Below are 14,422 nucleotides of genomic sequence, written 5' to 3'. Positions count from 1 at the left end.
ATATATATATATATAATTTTTACTGATCATTTATGACAATGACTTAAGTATTTAACCATAATTGTGAATTATTATAGATATTTTATTATTGTTAGCATATTATTAATTTGTTTATTGATTTTATATGTTTATTAATTATTATATTAATAAATTTTTAAAATAAATTTTTTGTTTTTTATTTTTATAAATTTCTGTTTTATCGGATACCCAATTATCCGAACCGAACCAATATATTCTTAATCCGTTTGATTTGTTTTGGGTACACACAAAAAACATAAATTTGAACCAATTACAATTCAATTGGTTCGATCCTAATTTCACTCCAAATCCGAACCAAACAGACCCATGGACACTCCTATTTAATGGAATGAAATAGAATCTAATACAATTGAATAAAGTGATCATGAATAATTTCATTCTTCTTTACTAAAAAATTTGGTCAATACTAACTTCAATTAACACACAAATGAATCAAAATTAGTTCAGATTTGAACAAGCCATTAAAAATACTCAATTATCAACAAAACACATCAAATTTCTGGATCCGAATGAACCTCAATTAAACTAATAAATGAACCGAAATTACTTAAGGAATAAAAATTTAGTCAATACTTATCAACAGCATCAATTAAACCCCAATTAACACATAAATGGATCGAAATTAGTTCAGATTTGAACAAGTAGTAAAAAAGACTCAATCATCAACAAAAATACATCGAATTCATTTATGGATCCAAATGAACCGAAATTATTTAATGATGTCATCAGAAAAAATTGAAACCAATAAAGATATTAGCAAAATGTTGGTGCTATTGATGATAATGATAATGAAAGAGAAAGATAACGACAAATGATAAAAAGAAGAAAACGTAATACTAAAGAAGAAAAAGATGAAAAAAAAGAAGAGTAATTTTTTATACTAGAACGTGAAGAGTAATGTTTATTTGGAGATTTCAAATGCATGTACACGCTCTTTTAACGAGAGAGTAATTTTTGTTGGTGTTAAGTTATTTGATTGGATTTGAATAATAATAAAGTTTGGATGTATAGATCTAATTTTTTAGTTAGTGGTTTGAGTTCAAATTTTGAGAATGAAAATATTTTTTAGTAAACCTCTATTCTCTTTATTAGTGATGAGCGCGAGTTGTGTACCAAGACTTTATTTTAAATTGATTATATAAATAGTTTAACAGCATAATTGAATGATTATGCATTTGAGTATTGTTGTGGACTGCTTGTAGGAAATGAATTTTTTTTAGTGGAAAAAAAAAAGTTGGATAGTGTATAATATTTAATTTTATTATTTATTTTTTTTTTATTAATTTTTGGTCTCACTTATAAAATTAAAAATAAAATATTATACTTTATTCTTTTCAGCAGAAGAAAAATGGAGAGAATCAATTTCCCTCCTTATATTACACACACTTAATTGATGATAAAAAATAGCATGAAGTAGTTTAGAAATATGTTAATTCATTTAATACAGTCGTTTAACCTAGAATAGGAATGAAAAAAATATATAAAAAAATTGTATAAAGTATTCTTTATTTGGATATATGTTTGACTTGTGATTTTGAAATAAATATTCCGGATACAAAATCTAAAATTAATTTTTATCACTATATAGTATATATATATAAAGGCTACGCTCAAATGAAATCCCTTCCATTATTTATAAATGGAACTTTTTTAAAAATATGAATATAGATTATTAGGTTCATGTGATATTGTATTTAAAATAACTTTCAAAGCCACCTACCTAATAAGTTACCCATATTAAATATTGAGGTGGCAAAATTAACTGTTGAAGTAAGATAAGTCACCTACTTCTTCCACCAATTAAATGGCATGGAAATCTTGAAAAAGGAAATCTACCGATTTAAAAAAATATATAAAATACTTAACAAAATATAATTAGAACATGGATGTTGACAGTTCAATCGGGACAAAGAAAAACTTAGATACTTACATGTTTAATCTAAATCAATAAATCTTCTACATAATTAACCAAATATAATTAGAACTTTTGCTAGAAATAATGATGATGGTTAAAATAAACAGTCATGGTATTTTTTTTTAATTTAATTTTGATGTACTATTAATATAAGGCCAAGTCTATGGTGTAGAAGGTACTGTACTTTCTATATGTGTAGACATGGCGTAGTCGTTAGCAGTTTGTGACAAGTGTATAAATTGGGGGACAGATGTGACATGTTGTAGTATTAGTCTCTTCTCATGATGTGTTATGAAAATATTATTAGCTTCTGTAATTACTAATTACATTAACGGTAATTTTTTTGGACATGAGATTAACGGTAGTTAATTAGTGTGAGATAAAGTTGGGCCTAGTTTTGTTGAAATTTTTTAATTTTTGGAATGACTAGGGAAAACTAGTGGAGCTCAATTTGCTACCATAGTAAAACAATGGAATAAAAAAACAGGACAAGTTTATTAAGGGACTAAAATATTAGTGAACTTAAAAATATAATTTAAGAAAATCATTCTAAAATTTAAGGGAAAAAAAGCAAGTTTAGACTTTTGTTTTTAAATAAAAAACATATAAATACATATAAAAAAAATATTTTATAACATTAATTATTGTGCAATGAAATTTTAATGTATTAAAAAATTTATATACATATTTATTTTAATTTTAAAATATAAAATACTTAAATTATAAAAATAATTACAAAATATTATTATACACTCCTTTATCATTTAATATAATAATATAATAATAATGATGGTTCATAAACTCAAATTAAATTCTTATCATATCGAAAATTTAACTAATTTAATTTAATTGATTAAAACTTTTTATTCTATTTATTTTAATAAAAATATCGTAAAATGATACATAGATATTAAATCAACGAGATACAATAAGATAGTGGAGTAAAAGAAGATAAAATAAAACACATAAAATATTATATCCTCTGGCCATTTATAATGGTATTCAATTTTTACATAAATATTTACATATTATAGGGGTTTATGATAGTAATTAATTTTGATATACATTTTTACGCTATATAGCGATTTATGTATAAATTTTGAAACATCTACACCCTATAGCAGAATATTGATACTTTCTAAAATTTATATAATTCATACATTTCGTTTTCTATATACTAAAGAGCTAAATCCTAAAATAGTCCATGAGATTAGTATTGTGCATTAAAATCATTCCTGAGATTCTAATTGCACCAATAACATCCTTAAGAATGATTTTAATGCACAGCACCAATCTCATGGACTATTTTAGGGTTAACTCGTTAGTATATAGAAAATGAAATGTATAAATTATATAATTATATAAATTTTAGAAAGTATCAATATTCTGCTATAGAGTGTAGATGTTTCAAAATTTATACATAAATCGCTATATAGCATAAAAATATATGTGAAAATTAATTACAATCATAAATTTCTATAATGTATAAATATTTATGTAAAAATTGAATACCATTATAAACGGCTAGAAGATATAACATTTTATGTGTTTTATTTTATTTTATTTTGCTCCACTATCTTGTTGTATTTTGTTGATTCAATATCTATGTATCATTTTACGATGTTTTTATTAAAATAAATAGACTAAAAAAATTTTAATCAGTTAAATTGAATTAGTTAAATTTTTGGTATAAGAATTTAATTTGGGTTTATGAACCATCATTATTATTTTATTATTATACTGAATGATAGAGGAGTACATAATAATATTTTGTAATCATTTTTTTAATTTAAGTATTTTATATTTTAAAATCAAAATAAAATGTACATAAATTTTTTAATATTAAAATTTTATTGCACAATAATTAATGTTATAAAATATTTTTTTTGGGTATGTATTTATATGTTTTTTATTTAAAGGCAAAAGTCTAAACTTGTCTTTTTCTTTTAAATTTTAGAATGAATTTTTTAAATTATATTTTTAAGTTCACTAATGTTTTAGTCCGTTAATAAATTTGTCATGTTTCTTTATTCTATTGTTTCACTACCATAGTCATTTCAAAAGTTAAAAAATTCCAACAAAACTAGGCCCAACTTCATCTCACACTAATTAACTACCGTTCAAAAAAAAAAAACTATCGTTAATGTAATTAGTAATTACATAAGCTAACAATATTTTCATATCACGTCATGTTAGCAGTAGACTTAAACATGAGAGGAGACCAATACTGCAACATGTCACATCTGTCCCTCAACTCATACACTTATCACAAGCTGCTAGCGACCACGCCATGTCTACACATGTAGAAAGCGCAGCACCTTCTACACCAGAGACTTCGCCTTAATATAAAGTAATTTTATAAATACATCAAATTACGTAACACTACATCAATAAAAATAACTACTATTTATATTCATTATATAAATAATCATTTAAAATAACAAATATAATGTATAAATACTCTGCGATGTCAATGCATCAAAATAAATTCTTTTTTTCATTCAAAAAAGGATAATGCTAACACATTTTGACAACAAAATTCTAGTAAAACATCCAGTTTCTTGGTAGTATTGAATATTTCCCAAATTAAATTTTCTAAAATTTTAATCAGTTACAGAGAAGTGGTTTCAGTGCATGGATCCTTCACTAGCCACTCACGTTCAACCTTAATCCATATTAAAAAAGAACAAAATAAACACACAAGTGGACAGGTGTATAAAAATGCTCTGTTTCAATATTTTAAATACTTTTGGATAACATAAAGAATTAAAAATAGTTAATGATGGGTTTGTTGGTGATTAAGTGATTAATGATGACATTATCATAATTGATCAAACCTGTCTCTTCCTTTCCTAAACAGAAGCGCCAAAAAGTCTATGCATATTTTCTTTAACTAGTACAAGTTAACCGACCAATATAAAATTTAATTTTGATTCGTCAGTATAAAATTGTTTTACACATATATCTAATCACATAACGTTATATTAATAAAAATAATTATTTTTTATATTAATTGTATAAATAGTCATCTAAGTATAACTATTTAAAACATTTTACATTATTAGTGCATAAAAATTAAACTCTTATTAATATATACTTTAAACTATAAACACTAATGAATTTGTACCGCTTTTTATTTTTAATATGGTGGGAGATGTGGGGTGATACAGCATTATGGAGAATAGGGGTGCTTTCCCTGCGTATGGTACTAGAAAACTGAAATCGGACCGATCGATTTAGAGCAAAGAATTCGAACGGTCCGATTAGAGGAGATCTAAAAAAAAATATTTTTTTAATAAAATTCGGAGGGTCCGATTTGATTTAAAAAAAAAAAACCTAAAAACGGAGGGTCCGTTTTCATTAAAAGGAAAAATAAAAAAAACAAAAATTGAAAACGCAGGGTCCGTTTTCAGTTCAGAAAAAAAAAAAAAAGGTGTAAACGGACGGTCCAATTTGATTTTAAATAAAAAAGAAAAAAACAAAAACTAATCGAACGGTCCGATTTGTGGTCAATGAATTTTTTAACAAAAAACTCGTACGGTCCGATTTCTCTCTGTCCCACACCTGTGTCTAACATCTATATACACCATAACCAAATACAACTCACACACTCCTCCAATATAAAAAAAATTAGCCAATTTGTACTCACTCATGGTTCGAATTCCATGATGCCTTTGCAATTTTTATAAGAGTATGGCCGGTGCTATTTGTGGCCCAAATTTGGTCATGTTCTCCACTTCTTTGAAAATTTGGTCATGATGATTATTTCATTCACAATTTTCTACCCTACCAAACACTACCTCTAATCTCTGTTCCTCACATGGAGGAATCATTCATTCGCTTCCAGACATTTCTAATAAAGCAGGCCAATGACAGCTAATTAAAATTGGCAAAAAGAGCACCTGATTGTGATTGGACATGCATGCATGATGTGTTCTAAGTTATAACTTTTAGATCAAGAAGAAAAGTGATTTTCTTCATCTATTTACTTTTTTAAAAAAATAAAATAAAATTTACAGACCATTACTATTTATTACTACTATTCTTCTTGTGATGCTATACTTTACTTTATCTATTAACATGTGAAGTTACAAATAATATGCAACTATATATATTTTTGTATTTGAAATATATGTATAGTAGTGATATTTAAATAAACTAAAATTTGATATTTTTTGGAAATCTAACAAAGTCTAAACATAGAAAAACAAAAATTTAGATATTAAAAATAAAAAATTAATTCTGGTGCATTCTCTAAGTGTAAAAGAATTTAACATTAATATTTAATTAATTATATATTATTATATCAGTAAAAATACACACATACACAAATAATCAAATTCGTGAAATAAAAAAGTTAATAAATTAAATAATCTTGAATATGAGTGAATACCTAATCCGGTACTAGGACTACGAGGTCCTTAACAAAAAAAATACTTAACCCGGCTCCTGAATTTTATTTTTATGGAACTGGTTAATTTCTGTGCCAAAAAAAACAAAAAAAAAACATTAACACATAACTAATCAGTCCCATAAAAATAAGCTCAGGAGCCAAATTGGATATTTTTTTTGTTAAGGGTCTCGTTGTCTTTCGAAATAATTGTTAGGACCGTTTAAGATTTTTTTCGAATACACATACACTATTTGAAAAACTAATAATTTTGTGCTATATATATAACGTTCCAGAGAAGCCTTTTGTGCTACATTTCTAAAGCATTTTCCTTCAATCTCTTAATCTTATCCTTAATATCTGCTTCTGAAGATGCCTGCCATAGCATTCGGGCGTTTTGATGATTCTTTCAGCTTTGGCTCCATCAAAGCCTACATTGCTGAGTTCATCTCAACATTGATCTTTGTTTTTGCTGGTGTTGGTTCAGCAATAGCCTATGGTAATTACTGATTTAATTAATTTTGAATTATTAGAAGATGTTGAACAAATTTGTTTATGTTTGATTTAAATTTGCGTAGGAAAGCTGACATCAGATGCAGCACTTGACCCTGCTGGATTGGTAGCAGTAGCTGTGTGCCATGGATTTGCTCTGTTTGTGGCGGTTTCTGTTGGAGCCAACATCTCTGGTGGCCATGTCAACCCTGCTGTCACTTTTGGTTTGGCACTTGGAGGCCAAATCACACTACTTTCTGGAATCTTCTACTGGATTGCTCAGCTTCTTGGTTCCATTGTTGCATGTTTCCTCCTTTCTTATGTCACCGGTGGATTGGTAAGTTTATAACCATAGATAAGTTTACATTGTCCGTCTCCAAACCACTTTGATAAAGACACTAAAAATGTATTTTTTTTTCAAAAATGTTTATATGTGTCATAATATTATTGGACATCTTTATTAAATTGATTAATAATTTATTTTTTAATAAACCAAAACAAAATCGGTTTATATAGCAACAATGATAAACCGAATTGTCCACACTATAATTATTAGACCCGATTTTATTCGATCGATTTACACAATTTAAACCGAATCATGTTTTAAACTTTTTAATAAAAAGACAAATATTTTTTTATTTTTGTTAAAAAAAAAATCGTGATCTAGTGAGTTATGTAAATTGGTCGGTTCAACTGGATCTGATAAGAATTAAGTTTATTGTTATTGTTATGAAAAAGTTGGTGTTTGTTAAGAAATTTAAAGGTAATCGGTTCATTAATACGTCCAATAATAATACGACACATAAATGTTTTATATAAAATATGTTTTACGCGTTTTTACAGGAGTATCTTCTTGTTTATAAATGCACATAAATAATTTTCTGTCTAATAGAATCAGTTTTATAAGACAATATTTCTGTATCTTCTAAAAATTAGAAGATAAATTACTTTTTTTATATATCATTTTTATTTACTATACTATAATCCATAAAAAAAACTTACATTTTAGTTTTGAAAGAATAAACAGACTAATTACTTAATTATAAAATATTATAGAAAAAGATAAATAATTTTTTTATTTTTATCGCGAAAATAAAGAAATCTCTGGTCAAATTAAAATTCAAGTAAATTCCTAATCTTTGTAAATAGAAAACGCATAGATCCTTCTAGCAATGGCTTGAATCCGACACAAAAATATTTATACTTTTGCTATTTATGTATCTTCAAAATAAAAATTAAAAAAGCTATTTGTCCTTTTCTCAAAATATTAATAAGAGAACATATGTTGGGTCCCAAAATGAAATGCACCTATGCCAAGGTATTCTATGTAGAGAAGCATTTCTCAGATTAAATCCAATAAGGATAAAAACAAAAAGAATGTGACATTGTTGTAAGATTTTGTTGAATTATTTGGATGCAGACAACTCCAATCCACAGTGTGGCAGAAGGAGTAGGAGCATTTGAAGGAGTAGTGACTGAAATCATAATCACATTTGGATTGGTGTACACTGTGTATGCCACAGCAGCTGACCCCAAGAAGGGCTCACTAGGCACCATTGCACCCATTGCAATTGGTTTCATTGTTGGTGCCAACATCTTGGCCGCCGGTCCCTTCTCCGGCGGCTCCATGAACCCGGCTCGCTCCTTCGGCCCTGCCGTCGTCAGCGGCGACTTCCATGACAACTGGATCTACTGGGTTGGACCCCTCATTGGTGGTGGCCTTGCTGGCCTTATCTATGCCAATGTCTTCTTGCCCTCTGACCATGCACCTCTTTCAAGTGAATTTTGATTTCATCAATTATTTGAGACTTGAGAGTTGCAATTTGTAATTTTTCATCTTTTAATTTCTCCAAAATAAAAGGAGGAAAATCAAGAATTATTTTCTTGCTTTTCTTTCTTTTATCTCTTTCTCTCTTGCTTTTGCTTTGATTGTAAAGGGTCTGTTTGGTGATGTGCATTATTAATTAGTCCTTTTCTAATTATGATCCCTGTAAGATTTACTTTTAATTTTGGATTCCTTTTATCTTGGATGCTATGAGGACTAGTGTGTTACAACATAGGGCTGTATGTTACCGAACCAAAATTTACCTCAAAATCGAATCGAAATTTATAACAACCGAATAAAAAACTGAAAAAATTGGTTTTTTTAGTTTTTTCTGAATTAAACCGATTAGTTCGGTTCAGTTTTTGGTTGGTTCGGTAAAAACTAAATCGAACAAAAAAAGTGGCTTAGTAATGCAATGTTTTATATTTAGTTGTTGAAATGAGTTGAAATTGTATTGAATTTGAATGTAATGTAATGTTATTTAAGTTTATTGGTTGTTTTGAATATCATTTTACTGAGATTAATTTTCTATTAGTTAGGATTTAAAAATTAAAAAGACCAACTGAACCAAATCATTTTTAGTTCGATTGGGTTCGATTGTTGCACAAACAACAAACCAATTGATTAGTATTATGTGAAAATCGAATAAATCAATTCGGTTAGTTTTTTGTCCAAAACCAAACCAAACCGAACCGATAACACCCCTACTACAACATTTACCGTTATTTTCTTTAATTAGATATAATAAGTTGACATAATCAGAAAATTTCAACCACAAATGTAGCAAGAGGATGGAATAAGAACTTCTGTTTTTTTTTTTTTGAAATTATTGTCCATAGGAAGAATTAGATAATCAAATGGTGCAACTGAAAATAATATCCAGTTGGTATTTGCAAAGTTTATTAAAATAGGCATGATTGCTAAAAAAATATTAATTCTTAACAACTAAGAACAAATTATAATAGAGGTAAAGAAGTATGTAGAAGTCTAACTTACTTTGCTACTTAATAAATATGCCAACTTGTCATACTATTAGATAAGCTTACAGAATTATGATAAATTTTAGTCATAAATTTTAACTATTTTTTATAATTTGATTCATTTTGACTTATCAAACTCGATACAATTTATATAATCTTTTATAATTTGTTTTTATCAAAACATTAATAAATTCAATTTTCACTTCTAGTAAACACTTGGATATGAGTTGTTATATTAAAACTTTTATAATTTCCTAAAATTATAGTTTAACTTGAATTTTTTAATTTAGTTATTGATAATTGATAAACTTAATTTAATTTTCAAGAATAAAAAGGGTACAAAAACAGGAATCCAATGAACAAAGAAACATTATTCCATTACATGAAATGCATAATGTCAACAACAAATGTGCTATGGCCTATGACTTTATGTTTGTCCAATATAATCATATAAAGTTGTTGATGTGGTCCGAACCATCAAGTGCTAATAATAATAATAATTGATATCTAAGATGGATAAGTCCAAGCCATACAAGCCAGAAAAAAAAAAAATTAAGAGTGGCATCTTTTCAAACATGGTTTGTACTTTGTAGAATGGGTCCATGCTTTTGTTTGGAATCGTGATTGTGAAAGTGTTCTAATAAATAAGTAGAAAATCGCTAGAGGAAGGGCTTGAACCTTCGACCTTGTGGTTAACAGCCACACGCTCTAACCATCTGAGCTACTCCAGCTTATGTTATAAAGTTTCAGTTATTAAAATATTTGTATAGAAAACATGCGTGGACCTTTTCAATTATTTACAAGTGTGGAATAAATAGTTGTTATCTAATTTAATTTCGTAATCTCCATTATCTTCTATATCATAAAGGAATTGGAGAATGAAACTGCTTTTAATATCCAATTTTTTACTCTATTAGCATTCCACTTCTCTACTAAATGTTAACTAAGCTGTATATGTATATTAGTGTTATCTAGATTTTTTATTAGTTTAATATTAATGATAATTAATTATAATAGGAATATATAAGGAGTACATAAAATTAATTACAAAATATTAAACTAATAAAAAAATAATTTAAGTAATAATTACTGTATAATTTTTTTCTTTTTTCTACATTCAACTTTCATGACTCATTTTACTTTTATTTTTTTTTTAAATTTAATAGACAGATAAAATATTAATGAGTTTAATTTTGATATATTAATAATATAAAATATTTTATATAATGGTACAATCATATATGTTTTTTGAGATGATCATTCGTATAGCCAATATAAAAAAAAATTATTTTTACTATTATGGTGTTATAGAATTAAATACTAAAGTACCTTTTACATCTCAATTAAGAATTTAATTTGAAATTACCACTTTCACTTTTTTTTTTTCGGTTTACAAAGTACCCTTTCACTTTAGTTACAACTCTCAAAATGATGAACTGCTTCTCCAACAAACTACATCCCATAGATATAGTTTTCAGCCCAAAGCGATGTCCAAATACTTTCGAAACAAAATACTTTTTTTCCTTATAAAAACCTTCAATCCGCACTCTTACTCATTTATATACAAGGGCAAGACCGTCATTGTGTATTGTAGATAACCCTCACTGCTATTCTTCCCTTCCTCCACGCCACTCGCAAGCCGCAACAACCCATGGCTTCCTCTCTCCGTCTCCAAAACCCCACTTTCCACAAACCCCACGCTCCACCACCAACATGTACTCCCACGCGCCACCGCATCAACTACGTTCCCGTGCGGTGCGGCGGCCCGCGGTCACAGCGCGGACCCTTACTCAAAGGTCGAATCCTAAGCATCGAAGCAATCCAAGCCATACAAACCATAAAACGAATCCACCGAACCAACCCTCCTAACCACCAAACCCTAATATCCAACACCCTCACGCGCCTCATCAAAAACGACCTACTCGCCACTCTACGTGAGCTTCTACGCCAGCAACAGTGCACTCTCGCGCTCCGCGTGTTCTCCGCCGTTAGATCAGAGTACGGCGCCGATCTCACGCTCTACGCCGAGATGGTCAACGCGCTCGCAAGTAAAAGTATGGGTGACGACGTGGACCGTCTGATTTTGGAGTTGGATGGGATTGAGTTCGCTGACGTGGCGGATCAGAAGGGGATGGTGAGTTTGATCAAGGCCGTTGTTGGTGCTGGGAGGAGGGAATCAACGGTCAGGATTTACGAGATGATGAAGAAGGGTGGGTGGTGTGAGAATGTTGAACCTGATGAGTATTTGGTTAATGTTTTGGTTAATGGGCTCAAGGGTTTTGGTGAAATGGAACTTGCTAAGCAGGTTCAGAATGAGGCTAATAGGGCTTTTGCTAGGTTCTCTAGGCCCAATTTGGAGTCATTCAGATTGTAGTAAGATTTATAAGATTCTTAAGTTTTTGTATGCTGGTTCTTATAAATCTTATGTGAAATTTTTTGATAAAAAATCTTGTATATTATCTATGTATCTGTTATATTGTTTGAGTTTATACTTTATAGTCTATCATTTGAAAATCTGATATCCTTAATAAAAAAAAGGGCAAAAATAGGATCATTTTAAAAATGTTATGCTATTTTGATCATCTGCTAAGAATTAGAGGATAATAGAATAATAATAAGTCCATATCTTAAGGTTTATGCTTATATGGGAGTGCTATGATATTGCATTCACGTGTAGGTTGGAACTTGGAAGAAGACAAAATAAAAAATATAGTAAATTCTTGATGGTTCAAAATTTTAGAACAATAATCTTGGTGGAATCGAATAGGCAAATGAAACTCTCTGCCTGAATTTGTTGCTGGAAACTCGGAACTTGCTTTAGTGGCAGTATCACAGTTCCATTTATGTGTAGATGTTTTTTGCCTTTGTATGAACCCTAAACCACACTTAGAAAAAGTATTCATTTATCACCAAGTAAAAGTACTCATTATTTTTGTGCAACTTAATTTTTATTTTACACAAATATTTATTTTCTTATAAACGAACATAATTCATATTATAAAACTTTACTGGGTTTAATTAGATTATATTAAAATAACAATAAAATAAAAGATTTATTATGTTGTAAACAAGTTAGTTGAACCCCTCTTTTGTGCATATTTTTTGCTTTCGTGGACTAAAATCTATATAGAAATTTCATTGCTAAATTGTTCAAAGGTTGATGTGTCATAGAAAACCTCCTCAGATTTTGGTGGCTTCTAAAGAAGTTATATATAAAAGTAGAATATAAAATATAAAATAACCTCCTCAGATTTTGGTGGCTTCTAAAGAAGTTATATATAAAAGTAGAATATAAAATAATATATACAGCGCTAGAAGGAGGGCTTGAACCTCCGACCTTGTGGTTAACAGCCACATGCTCTAACCATCTGAGCTATTCCAGCTTTGCTTTTTTAATTTTTCTTATTAATTTATTTTAAGATGAAACTGTTGTTAACGATATGTGGGCCTTGACTAAATTAAATCTCAGATTAAAGGCGTATATCATAAAGCAATAAAAAGCAACCAAGTTGGGTTGTTTTAGTGGTTAGCTCACTAGTCCGTTTAAGCAAGTGTCGGGGGTTCGAATCCCACCTTGTGCATGCAGCAACTCATTGGCCAGCGGCAAACCCTTAAATGGAACTCAGTATCGTGACGGATTAGTCCTTAACCTGTCGGATTGAGGGATACCGTGGGAAAATATATAAAAAAAAGCAATAAAAAGCAATTAATTATTTTTCATATTTATTTATTAATTAAAAATATATAATAATAATAATTCAAAAGACTTATTTGAATTCTGTCAAAAAGTTCAAGGATTGATCTTATCTATTTTATCTTATTCTTTGTATATGTTATGAACTTGTTGGATATATATATATATATATATATATATATATATATATATATATCACCAAAGAGGTACAACAAGAGACACTTTTGATTTTTCAGAATTTGAAATAAATTGATCAATATGATACTAAATAATTTGTTATTTAAAGGAAAAAGTTTAGATAACTTCAAAACTAAAAGGTTAGGGAAGAAAACATAAATGATGTCATATAATTTTACATATGTCAAAATAGTGAGTGGGAGGAAAGCAAAGGAAATTGAAAGTGAAAGAAAATGAGACAAAAGATATGATATCTCTTGGCACCAAGAAAATAGACTTTACAAACATTATGAAATAAAAGTGATGGTTGAGCTGATGAGTTCCATATGTATAGGGACAACCCAATTTCTTAGTGGAACTTACGTGTGAGGAATCTTTTGAACATGAAAAAGACTCTAGTTGCAATGGGGTTCATAAAGTATTATGTTCATTCATGCAAATATCATTTCAAATTTTATGTATATCGTTGATGCAAAAGTATATAAATTAAATGGTTTTAAATTTAACATATATCTTTGGAAAAAAAAAATATTAGGCACATAAAAAAATAAGTCAACATGCATTTATATATAAATAAATATATTATTTAATTTATTTTTAATGTATATTTATATTTAAATATGTATTATTTTATATAAATAATTAATTTATTAATTTATTTTTTATATGTACATATAGCATAATTGTTCTTTTGACATAAAATTCTTTTTGAATTTGGTATGTAAATAATTTATATATAGATTTATTTTGTCGTCTTGAACTATAATTTTATTTATATTTTAGAAGAATGAACCAATAAGAGTTAAATTATATACTTTATATATAATTATATATAAATTTTGATAATATGTGATGAAATTATTTATTTTAAAAATTTAAATTGTTATGCAATATCATAAATAATTATATA

General features: G+C 28.0%; 2 protein-coding genes and 2 non-coding genes across 4 annotated transcripts; 2 read left to right on the top strand and 2 right to left on the bottom strand.

Moving 5' to 3' along the window:
- The first annotated feature begins 6,664 nt into the window (after positions 1 to 6,664).
- Positions 6,665 to 8,981, top strand: LOC130947464 (aquaporin TIP2-1-like). The gene is made up of 3 exons (XM_057876169.1): positions 6,665 to 6,843; positions 6,923 to 7,173; positions 8,257 to 8,981. The coding sequence occupies exons 1-3, from the start codon at positions 6,717 to 6,719 to the stop codon at positions 8,623 to 8,625; spliced, it is 747 nt and encodes a 248-aa protein (XP_057732152.1). The 5' UTR covers positions 6,665 to 6,716; the 3' UTR covers positions 8,626 to 8,981.
- A 1,317-nt stretch (positions 8,982 to 10,298) lies between these two features.
- On the bottom strand, positions 10,299 to 10,372 carry TRNAN-GUU (transfer RNA asparagine (anticodon GUU)). The gene has a single exon. It is a non-coding gene; the product is annotated as a tRNA-Asn (tRNA).
- Positions 10,373 to 11,098: 726 nt separating this feature from the next.
- LOC130948081 (protein THYLAKOID ASSEMBLY 8, chloroplastic-like) lies at positions 11,099 to 12,149 on the top strand. The gene has a single exon (XM_057876787.1). The coding sequence runs from the start codon at positions 11,293 to 11,295 to the stop codon at positions 12,013 to 12,015; it is 723 nt and encodes a 240-aa protein (XP_057732770.1). The 5' UTR covers positions 11,099 to 11,292; the 3' UTR covers positions 12,016 to 12,149.
- An 801-nt stretch (positions 12,150 to 12,950) lies between these two features.
- On the bottom strand, positions 12,951 to 13,024 carry TRNAN-GUU (transfer RNA asparagine (anticodon GUU)). The gene has a single exon. It is a non-coding gene; the product is annotated as a tRNA-Asn (tRNA).
- Between the last annotated feature and the right edge of the window lie 1,398 nt (positions 13,025 to 14,422).

Source organism: Arachis stenosperma, chromosome 9 (assembly GCF_014773155.1).
Source record: "Arachis stenosperma cultivar V10309 chromosome 9, arast.V10309.gnm1.PFL2, whole genome shotgun sequence".
Lineage (NCBI taxonomy): Eukaryota > Viridiplantae > Streptophyta > Magnoliopsida > Fabales > Fabaceae > Arachis > Arachis stenosperma.
Note: the sequence above shows the minus strand (reverse complement) of the source record. Positions and strands in the feature narration are given on the sequence as shown.